The 12,349-nt window shown below is 34.6% G+C and overlaps 1 protein-coding gene across 1 annotated transcript; it reads left to right on the forward strand.

Moving 5' to 3' along the window:
- Nucleotides 1-6,378: 6,378 nt before the first annotated feature.
- Nucleotides 6,379-12,349, forward strand: LOC125834384 (DNA (cytosine-5)-methyltransferase DRM2-like). The gene is made up of 11 exons (XM_049513535.1): nucleotides 6,379-6,488; nucleotides 6,630-6,683; nucleotides 7,949-8,012; nucleotides 8,166-8,312; nucleotides 8,451-8,550; nucleotides 8,634-8,677; nucleotides 9,180-9,332; nucleotides 9,991-10,117; nucleotides 10,659-10,750; nucleotides 10,885-11,613; nucleotides 11,801-12,349. The coding sequence occupies exons 3-11, from the start codon at nucleotides 8,010-8,012 to the stop codon at nucleotides 12,233-12,235; spliced, it is 1,830 nt and encodes a 609-aa protein (XP_049369492.1). The 5' UTR covers nucleotides 6,379-6,488; nucleotides 6,630-6,683; nucleotides 7,949-8,009; the 3' UTR covers nucleotides 12,236-12,349.

Consider the following 12,349-nt stretch of genomic DNA (forward strand, 5'->3'; position numbering starts at 1 on the left):
TCTGGGAGAGGGGAGAGAGGAGAACGAAAATATATGTATATATACAATTTTCACGCATTTTATACATTTGCGTTTTTGTATAAAGTGAGAGAGGGAAGTGAGAGACCGAGATCTGGGAGAGTGGCGAGCGAGATCTAGGAGAGGGGAGAGAGAGGAACGAAAATATATGTATATATACAATTTTCTCTCGCTTTATACAAACACAAACGCATTTTATACAATTTGCGGTTTTTGTATAAAGTGAGAGAGACGAGTGAGAGAGCGAGATCTAGGAGAGTGGCGAGCAAGATCTGGGAGAGGGGGGAGAGGGGAACGAAAATATATGTATATATACAATTTTCTCTCGCTTTATACAAACACAAACGCACTTTATATACTTGCGTTTGTATAAAAAACGAGAGAGGCGAGGGAGAGATCGAGAGTGGCGAGCGAGATTCACCAGGAGAGAGGTTAAATAGCAATAGTTTGCTATGTGGTACAATTAAATCAAACTATATTTATAGCATTTAATTTGAATTAATAGTTTGCTATTATATACAATTTTCCCATTAATTAATGGAGGGTCACACAATTATTGTTGGTTGAACCTCTACCATTGTAAATTTTTTCGGACATGAGAAGTCCTAAAAACTCAAGTGTTTATCCAACAATCTTACTTATACAGTTTCATCGAAATTTACTTGTATATAAATAAAATTGTGTTAAAAAGAGAGAGGAAGAATGCCTTAGCAGTATTATCAAAGGCAAAAAGAGTTAATGATGAAAAGCGCAAGTGTCACTTCTACAGTATTCCCTCATATATTACAAGGAAAAGTATCCTTAAGACTTAAGAGCCTTGATTATAACACTAAAGCACCTCCTAATTAGCGAGCGGAATGCTCAACATGATTTGAGCCTCTTTTAGGGCTTAAACACACTTTAAGTACGCCTTTGAAACAGTAGGTTTGACTATCTAATATCTTACCACTAGAATGTGCCTGAGATTGCATTGTGCTCTTTCAATGCAGCTTTCAGCTGAAAGGAGATTCAGCACTCTGCAAAATTAAGGATAAGCATAAGAGCACAAGAGATATATATAACAAACTATAAAATTCTATGACTAATCCTTTATTGGCTGCTATCTGATAATGAGCGGATTCAAGTTTAACCTTTCAAATCTTTGATACAAGTTTAATGTTCCAACTCCATAAGTTCTGAAGCTTGATCCTCATTGAGCTCCTCATCACTAGCTGAATCGTCAGCGTCCATGGCTAATAAAGAGATGGAACCAAATTTAGAATTTGAAATAATGGAACACAACTTTTGAGATCAGCCAAAAATCATAACATGCATAATTGAAGATAAGACAATAAAAGCTTGAATAGATAAAATATGGCACTCTTCTTGCACTTGCGGAATCTGTTGTGCTGATTTCGCAAGGTGAAGAGAACATTCATCTAACTCAATCACTTGCAGTGTTGAAATATATGCAAAAGTGTTCTGGGATCTTTTTTAGCTCCCAGCACTAGGATATACATAGGCGCTCAAGGACAGGGAAGTTTAATTTTCATCAGTAGCTATCCACTTGGTGAATCTTATGCATTCAAGTGACAAGAACTTTAAGAGAGAGAACCCTCCAGCAACAGGTTTCCACTCATCACCAGCACATGCATAGTTTTTCAGTTTGAGTGCCTCGAGGTAAGGCAATGTACCAACAATGTCCGTAGCTTCCCATGGAAAATGTGGTCTGACTAATGTCAACTTCTTGAGGGTTGGTGGAAAAATATTTTTCTAAGAAAATGGCAAAGGGGTAACCGACGCAACAATCTTTCCGAACAAGACTCATCGACATCATCAAATTCAATTTTAACTGCCTCAAGGCCCTGAGCTACAAGCAAACAGGAAAGATCAGACGATGGACTTTTGATTCCATGTTCTTCATCATACTGAATCCCCTGCTTCTTCAAGTTAGGCATACTTGCAAAGATTTCATTTGTACACAATTTAGAAGGAACTCCAGTTATAGTATGTAGATGCTCCAGAACTGTATGTTTCATTTGAACGGATAGCATAATCAGGGGAAATGAAGGACCTCTTTTTTTCACAAAGTGAAGGCTCCTTAATTGTGGCAACATTGAGATATCCAAAGCTATAAATGAATAGTCATAGCGAGAAGAGCCCATATGAAGAACAATCAAACTCTGCAGATTATAAAGTTTGGGAATATGGGGAAATGCAGGCCTATTTCTAATTTCCAAGGATAGATATCTTAAATGCACAAAATAGAATAATTACCAAGACGATAACTTAAGTCACCTATAGTGAAGTTACCTAAGGACATTACTCTCATCAAACTGAGAATTCTGAAGCCAAATAACCTATCTATGTTCAAATATTTGACCAACATTTCACCAGAATAAGAGCTTGTCCCATCAAAATCACAAATTGATTGGACAATCATCCGATAGCATTCCTTTGGACAGACCTGTCTGGAACGTGGTGATACAAACATGAAGTTTTCACTTTGAGCTTCTCTCAAGCACAACTCATGTAAGAGATCGTGGATCTTACATGTTTTCACTTCTCTGCAACAATTATGTCTGCTTATGAAAACCATTTTTTTGTCGATAAGTTCATGTAAACATCCTTCAGCTACGCTTTCCAAACTTGTATCAGCAGCTTCCTTTAGAAATCCATAGCTCAATTAATCTTTTCACATGAACCTCAGTGTATTCAGGAAATACCCCAAAATATAGAAAGCAAGCTTTTAGGTGCCGGGGTAGATTCTGGTAACTTGAAGCAAGAATCTTTTTACATTGATGATGTGAATCTTGAAACAATGTTGATTTTACATTTTGCTCAACTTGCTTCCATCTATCTAGTGCAGAGTTGCATTTGGATAGAAGTCCAGTAACTACTGCAATTGTTAAAGGCAGGCCCTGACAACTGTAAGCAATATTTTCCCAATTTCGATAAATTCCGGAGAGAGTTGTTCTTTCACAAGAATCTTATCTTGAAATAGTTCCCAACTTTCAGTTGCACTTAAAGGAGTCATTTGATAAGGAGAATTACCTTGAGCAGCATAACTTGCCACGTTTCCGCACCTCACGTCCTTTGTAATCAGGAAACCACTGACTTTTATCATCCCAAGCAATGGACTTAGACGATGCTTGTAGCAAGCTTCCACGAGATCCCTTCTTCAAGCATCTCTCCAACACTTTGCTCTGTGAATCAATTGACTCAGATGCTTGTAGCAAGCTTCCACGAGATCCCTTCTTCAAGCATCTCTCCAACCCTTTGCTCTGTGAATCAATTGACTTAAATGGTTGTAGCAAGCTTTCTTTTCACAAAAAATTTGTCAGTACGAACCTTCTTCCAGTAAACTTGTCAGGCGATTGATTCAATTCTATCTTCAGCATCACGTGCTGCAACAATGATTTTGGTTTCACAGTGCTTCACCGACTCAACATCATTCATGTCATCCAAAGTGCTTGCAACGAACAAACTTTTTCACGAAGGGATTTAATCTGTTGTGAATATGATTTTGAGTGTAATTGGTTTGCATTAACAATAATCCTAGAGTAGTCATAAGAGAGGTATATCTCAATCTCCCTTTTTTCGCCTTTCCCTTGTTACTGATCTCTTAGCTTAGAAAATAAACAATTAAGACTAATATCTCTGTTTTGAAATGACAAATGAGAATACGGACAAGTGCCACATATTCCCACACAACAACTACTCCACTTATAGTAGGACATGGTATATAAAAAGAGTAGTTATCCACCATGTGGTGTTACTAAAGAACAAACCAAAACAGTGCTAGTAGTGAATTATTATTAGAAGACAGTTATTTTGTCATGTCTGAGTGGAGGAGCATCCCTATTTCAACAGCCAAAAGTAATACCAATAATCACTTGGAGAGGTGTTACTCAAAAAAATAAGATAGATATAAAATTTTAATTTTTATCTTCACTTAGAAAGATACACTCAACCACCATCGATACTTTGAATGTGAATTTACACCTCTATTTAAGTATTTTTTTCAAAACTATAACACTATTATACATGATCTAGAGAGGGAAGCATGGATTCACGTGAACCCATAAAACCCCCTCTAGATACACCCATGTTATTTATCCTCGTCAGCTCTTGGTAATGAAGTCACTCAAGTTATTTATCCTCCCTAGTGTGATGAAATCATATGTGAAAAAAAGTCACTCTTCATATGAAGTTATTTATCCTTCAAAGTGTGAGGAATCATTTGCGAAAATGAAATCACTCTTGATATGGAGTTATTTATCCTCTAAAGTGTGACTGAACCATCCATGAAAATAAAGTCACTTTTGATATGGAATCATTTATTATTCAAAGTAGAATTTTTCGACATAAATATGAATGCTCTATTATTAAAATGTGTACCACATACAATAAAAAGGAAGAAATATATATACATCACCTTTTGCGTCCGATAATACTCGTACGTATATCCTTTTACCATTTTGTAATTATCTCACATATAAATGATCCTCTTGTATACATGTTTTTTCCATTAACAATTACTCTCTCCGTTCATTTTTACTTGTCACACTTTTAGGTGCACACCCATTAAGAAAATAATTATTAATATATGTATTCTATCAAAAATATCCCTTATTAAATGATGTCTTGGAAAATTATTTGAAAAATAAGTATTTAATGCTGAGGTTAAAACATGAAAAAAAATTATTGTCTTTTCTTGATATACGTCAAAAGTGACAAGTAAAAATGAAAATCTATTTTAAAAATAATTGACAAGTAAAAATGAACGAAGAGAGTACATAGAACTTAAAGTCATACTTTACTATTCATTTTATATATATATATATATATATATATATATATATATATATATATATATATATAATTGCTTGAATTATCAATTCTAAAATTTAATAAAGAAAAAGAATTTAGTTTCAAATTTTAGTATTTTTTTTACAAGATAGTAATAGAAAGTAAGAAAATGTTTGAATGGATGGCGCAAAAAAACCCAGAAGGATCGATACACAATCAGTCGATAAAACTATTTGTTATTTATCATTTGTACTGTGTTCTTTCTTTTTACGTTATTTGATGAGATCAAAACATGTGAGATATGTTTTCTTGATGAATAATAATGACATCATAATGAACTATTTACGAAAGAATGACGATTGACACAACAAGTGTCACATATGCAAACCTTATTCATGCATGTGAGATACTTGTTGGTCATGCAAATATCATTCATGCATGTGCGACATGTGTCTTTTGTAACGCATTATATGCATCTACACATATTATGCATGTCGATACACATTTCTCAACCACTTTATTAAGTATAAACACCCCCTAATTATGAAATAATTATTTAATTCTTCATTTTTCATCAAAGTAAAAAATTACTTATTTATCTTTTAAATTATATACCACCCTTAATTCTGTAGTTAGCTTTTCCACTTATTAAATTCAATTTAATCACATGAAACATAGAGTAACCAATAAACTCCAAAAATCTTCCTAAATTTACTCATTAGAACCTTTTCAATTAATTAATTATACACTGACTAGACAGACTCTCTCGGGAATTGCGACAGTGTTTGACCAGTAAATTAATTAATCTTGGTTCTTCTAATATATGATGATTAATTATATGCAGCCTTTTGATTAATGAGAATATATATTTTAAATTTGATATAGATTTATTAATTATTTTATTATTTAATCATATATGTATGACATACTTTTTACATAAAAAAAGCTAAAGATATAATTAATTAAACATTAACTATCTTTGACGGAATACATTGATTATTCCTTCAACTTAGATTAAATTAATTAAACATTAAATATGATTTGATACACTGATAACCCCTTAACTTTCATTGTATTTTATTTGAATCTCAAATTTATGATTTGATTCAATTAAACATTCAAATACATGTTAAAGTGTTTTTATTAGTTAGTTATTCTTAATTCAAATTTTAAAAAACTTTTTATTTATATTCTCAAATATCCATTACGTGATAAATTGAACCATCAATAACAAGATAATACATTCAAACTTGTTAGAACTGAGATTGATAGGTACAACTAAAGAATATAGCATATTTCAAGTGGTGTTACTATGCGCTTGTGAATACGTGTAATTTTTTTAAAAATATTTTACCACATAGTTAGATGCTTAATGTCAATAAATCTTAATTCAAGGATCTAAAATGAAATTTATAAACAAATTTAAGAACGGGGTCGGTATATTCCGTCAAGATATTTTATGAAAAGGATTGGAATCAAATATATCAATAATTGAGGGACCAAAAATGTACAGTTATTAAATAGTGAAAAAGTTTCCTCTGTAAAAGCAAAAAACAGAGAGGGCTTCTCGTCCAGTGTTGAAGCGTAAAACTCCAAATATGGGAATCTATCTTATGCTTTAAAACCACACAAGAATCTCTCATAAATCTCTTCTTCATCAATTTTCTCTAAAATCTCTGGTACGTATATCTTCTACTTTCTTTTTTCACTTTGTAAACAGAGAAAAAACTTAATTTTTGGTTTTTTGAATTAGCTAAAATGGTGGAATTTTGCCCCAAATTCTTAACTTTTCGTTGTTTCTGGGTTTTCGGGTAATGTAGGATATCTGATATAGATCAAAATTGATTGTTGCATTGATCACCGAAAAAATTCAGGTATGTTTTATGGTTTTGAATTTTTTTGGTGTTTTCTTACTTGTAATAAGTTATGAAAATCGCAAAGAACTCATTTTTATTTGCATGGAGCTTATTGGGTGCAATTGAAGTTTTTATTTCAAAATTGATAGGCGAAAAACATGACCTAGATAATCTCCAGTTGCAAAAGTTGACTCCAGAGAGAAAAAATGCACTAAAATTCTTGTTGAATGTTTTGTCTTCCATTTGATTTGGCCTTGTATTGTATGAATTGCATATTTCCAGTATTGGTTTGGGAAAAATGACAAAAGTACCTTTCTGCAAAGAAGGGAGAAGGGGAAGGCACCTAGTGCTGCATTTCTTGAGTTGTTTTTGCAGCTAATACGTTATGGACTTTCAGAAAATGATATATGTTAAAACACAACAAGAAAAAACCTATACTTTATTTGAATCTACTTTCTCCAAAGCCTCTTTCTTTGGTTAAGTGTCTCCATAACCATTTCATAATTGAACTCTGATTATGGAGCTTCTTACTCCATCCTCACTAGACCCCACTTGTGGGATTACACCGATATGTTGTTGTTGATGATGTTGTTGTATTCCACCTCATTGTTTATTAAGCATAACTGTTTCCCACTTGATTAGTTGGATCTTTTTATCTTTCCACGAAAAAGTTTCTTCTAGTTTGATACAACTTCTTGATCACCTATTTCTCTTCCTGCACTTTTTCAATTACCCCCTACCAAATCATTTGCAACGTGCAACTACTAACTAGGGGCATTCCCAATTTTTTGGTCGTAGGAGTACTAACTTGACACGTCAGATTTTCGACTAACTCCTGTAGATTCTGTACATTCACTGCATAGATGCAGCTCTTTATCAAGTTAATACCTAGTCCTGATACCATCTTAAAAACCAGTAGAATCACCCTCAGGTGCCTTAATTGTTGTTTCTCAGCCTTGCACATGAAAATTGTGCATGTGAGATTTGAGTAGGTGTCAATTGTGAGTTGCCCACTGTAAAACTGTTATCCATCTGTAGGAAATAGCCTTATTCAACATTTTTCTACCTCCATCACCAAAATAAAAAGGAAAGGCGAAAGCGGGTCACCCTGCCTTAAATCTCTTTGCACATGGAAGAAACCTGAAGAAGTGCCATTTATTAAAACTTTTGTTTTTGAGTTTTCAGTGTGAGATTTGATGGGCCAACTTTTGCTTTGATGATTGCTCCGTCCTATGTGGAGCTTTAATGGCAGTATTTCACGTTTCCCTTCTTGTGTTATGTAGGGTGCTGATTTATTCTTCTTGCTGAACAATTTGGAGTTCTTTTTCAGGCTTACCTTGAGAAATGGTAAATTTATCTTGTTTCTCGATCCTCTAATAGTGTGCAGTTGGTCTTATATATATCAGAAAAGAAAGTATATGGTCTCTTTAATCATAGTTTTCATAAATGGAGGAAAAGCATCTATACTTTGTTTGTATGTCTTGTTTCTATACTGTGCAGGACAAAAATCTTTCTGGAGAAGATAATGATGACATTGACTGGGATACTGAAGATGAACTTGAAATACAAGAAATACAGGACACAGTATTTCCCTCATGCACGGATTTAAGAACTACTGGGAAGCATGTTGTTTGTTGCGATGGGGAGGTAAATGCTTCAATTCTATATTAATACTTAATGATATTTCTTGTCAAGGACATCTTTTTGGAACCAAAAAGAAAAGAAGAAGATAGTTCATAACATTGCATCTCAACTTGGTCTGTTTTGGTCTTCTCTTACCTGAAGGTGAGCTCGTCATCAGTACCCTTCCGGTCCAAGTTCATTCAGCAGTTTGTAGTGATGGGATTTCCTGAAGAATCTATTGCAAAAGCAATAGAGCAAAACGGTATTTGAATTTTCCAAGTCTTTATACAACTAAAATTTTGATTTTTCAACTATGGTATTTATGTTGTTTGACTTGAGACGCAGGAGAAAATTCAGATTTGGTGCTGGATTCTCTTTTGACTTTTAAGGTGCGTAATGTTTGCCTCATTGTTTTGCAAACTGCTCATTTTAGACTTAGTAACAGGATGTTTGAGAGAATGAAGAAATTCTTGTTCAATCCACCCTTCCTTTGGCAACCAATTACTCTTCTAATTGGTGCCTATATATGCCACCACTTGCCTAAGATGGTCTAGCGACACATGTTTACTTGTTCAGAGTAAAATCTAGATCAATCAAGGTTTTAAATGGAGATGATGACACATATTAGGACCCAGTAAGAGATTGTGAGATGTGAATGCTGGATTCCTAGGTGTTGACTGTGTGATCATTGATGCCAATTGTTCTTTATCTGGTCTGCACAGTTTTGATAGCAAGCTTGAATTGTGTTGAGAATATGCATGAGTTTTATCTCTCTCCATAGTAATGACGATTTTCTTCTGTCCTTTCATTTTTTTCTCAAGTAATGGTCCTCTAATACTAGCAATCTCCTCTATCTCCAAAAAAAGAAGAGAATAATCTTTGTTTTTGCAGGCCCTTGATGACTCTCCTGAAGAACAGCCCAGTGTTAGCCCTCCGCTGGAACCCTCCATTAGTTCTGATGACAGCGCTTCTGAATACAACGAGAACGTTTTGGATAATGTTTATGATGAAGATAGTTGGTCTTCTGACTCAGACAACTATATAGTATGTTATTATCAGCCATACACTATTCTCCATTCCTTTTCAATGTCTAACTGTGACATAGAAGTTAGTGAATCTGGTTTCTCTTTGTTCAAAAAATACATTTGTTCATTTTTCTGATCAAGCACTTCTTTTAAGCTCTGCAACACATTATTTATGTTATTCGATGTGGTGATATGGTATTTTTGAACATCCATGGATTCTTCTCATACTAGATTTTATGACTAATATGAGATGGTTTAGTTTTACAAAGTTGTGGAGAAGTACCAACAAAATTAAGGGTATCTGTGATTTTCAATAGTTATATTTGACAGTCGTCATGCTCTTCCTGTTGGGGGACACACGGGATATTTCCTTCTTTTTCCTTTTTTGATTTGAGATTTGTGGGGACAAAAAAGTGGTTTGTTTGGATATAATCTCTACAAATGAAGAGATAGTCACCTGTAAAGGTAATGCTGAAAGTTGGACAAGTGATTCAAAATTATTCTTAGCTGCTCACTATTTTTTGGGGATTAAAGGATATTTTTCTCCATATATTTATGCATCAACTAATACTTCTTTTTAGCATTTAAGATATTGCTGGTCCTGAATCCTGTTATTAGTTTTCTGGGCACAACTATGTAAGGTTTTTCTGACATTTTCCTTTTAAAATGTGTGGTAGAATACTGTTAAGCAGTGCTACTTGAATGACGAGGGAAGTTCTTTGTCTGAAAAAGAAAAGATGTTATTATTCCTGGCAAATATGGGATATCCAGCGGAAGAGACCTCCATAGCAATGGATAGATGTGGTAAATATATTATTTGTCCTCTACATTACTAATGTTATCTAAATCTTTTAGTTGATTTGACATTTAGAGGGTGTTTGGATTAACTTATTTTTAGTAGTTTTTTTACTTTTAAGCTCTTTTATTTTTGGATGTGTTTGGGAAAGACTAAAAGTGCTTTTAAGCACTTACTTTTAAGGCTAAAAAAGTACCAAAAAAAGCTAAATGTCAAAAGTTGGGTAGGACAAACTTATAACTTTTAGCTTTTAGCATTTAACTTATAAGCTACTTACAAAAAGCTAATCCGAACACTCCCTTAGTTTGGCTTTTGATATATATTAATCATGCCAAGGTTTTATCACTGACCGAAGAAATCTTGTTCATGCAAGTTCTGGTTGATGCTACCAGTTTGAAGTCTTGGTTAACTTTTTGCCAATGTTGTTGTATTTCAAACAAAATCTGCTTATTGACACTGCAGCATTTCTGAACATCTTTTTATAATTGCAACTCCTATTTTTTTAAATTTCATTTCCAGGTAATTAATATCCTCTTCACAACTTTCTAGGTCCAAAAGCATCACTCCCTGAATTGGTAGATTTTATTTGTGCTGCTCAAATGTCAAGAGCGGAAGATCCCTATCTGCTAGAAGATGTGAAGGTAAACTTTCCCCTCACAGTATTTTGAAATGGAATCAAGTGAGCTAACAATTTATTCAATTTTTTTTGCATTTATAATTGCATATTAGCAATACCATTATTCATAGAATTGATGCCTCCTTCCCATTGTGACAGCCAAACCTGAAGGATATATTGAATGATTGTGGTGGATACAAAAAGAGGAAGATGTACAATGAATTGTGCAAACGGAAAAAGCAAAGGGAGATTTCTGGTGAAGAGCCAATTCGATTGCCCAAACCGATGATTGGCTTTGGAATTCCTACTGAATCAGTTCCAAGAATGGTTCAAAGAATTCTTCCCGAGAAAACCATTGGCCCGCCTTATTTCTATTATGAAAATGTCGCCCTGGCTCCAAAGGGTGTGTGGGACACCATTAAGAGGCATTTGTATGAGATTGAGCCTGAGTTTGTTGACTCGAAGTACTTTTCCGCAACTGCAAGAAAAAGAGGGTATCTTCATAATCTGCCGATTGAAAACAGATTTCCTTTGTTTCCACTTCCCCCACGGACCATTCATGAGGCACTTCCCCTTTCGAAGAGATGGTGGCCATCTTGGGATACTAGATCAAAGTTGAACTGCTTACAAACAGCCATTGGGAGTGCAAGGTTGACAGATAAGATCAGGAAAGCTGTCGAGAAGTATGATGGTGAGCCACCTATGGAAATACAGAAGTATGTACTTTATCATTGCAAGAAGTGGAATTTGGTCTGGGTAGGAAGAAACAAAGTTGCCCCTTTGGAACCTGATGAAGTTGAAATGCTATTGGGGTTCCCAAAGAATCACACAAGGGGAGGAGGTATAAGTAGGACGGACAGATACAAGTCACTTGGTAACTCTTTCCAGGTTAGTCTAAACCTTCTTTCTTTGATGTTCACTGCATATATTCAAGTCTTATTTTCTTCTCCCTTAACCTTGTCCCCATAATCTTGGGTTTGCAGAATATAGTGAAACGACTTTTATTGATTGATGCAATCTCTTTTTTTCGTTGGAGTGATTTTAAACATGATGCTTGTATCAATATTTGTATTAGGTTGACACAGTGGCGTACCACTTATCAGTGTTGAGAGACTTGTTTCCAAATGGAATCAATGTCTTATCACTCTTCTCTGGCATTGGTGGTGCTGAAGTTGCTCTCTACCGTCTCGGTGTTCCACTCAATAATGTTGTTTCAGTTGAAAAGTCTGAAGTGAACAGGAATATTGTGAGAAGCTGGTGGGAGCAAACAAATCAGAGGGGGAATCTCATACATTTTGACGATGTGCAGCTGCTGAGCAGAGATCGCTTGAAGAAATTAATAGAATCACTTGGAGGATTTGATTTAGTGATTGGTGGAAGCCCATGTAACAACCTTGCAGGCAGTAACAGGGTGAGCAGGGATGGGCTTGAAGGCAAAGAGTCTTCTCTGTTTTTTGATTATGTTCGGATATTGGATGATGTCAAGTCCATAATGTCTAGACATAGATGATACTCTCTCTGATTTAGATATCCTATTCCTTTTTCTTAACCTTGCCAAGGCTAAGGTTATTCTTAGTAGGGTGAAATCAAACTATGAAACTGATGAAATTTTCGTGGTTGATGA

Source organism: Solanum verrucosum, unplaced genomic scaffold (assembly GCF_900185275.1).
Source record: "Solanum verrucosum unplaced genomic scaffold, falcon-dt-bn FXZP01000285.1, whole genome shotgun sequence".
In the NCBI taxonomy this organism is placed as follows: domain Eukaryota; kingdom Viridiplantae; phylum Streptophyta; class Magnoliopsida; order Solanales; family Solanaceae; genus Solanum; species Solanum verrucosum.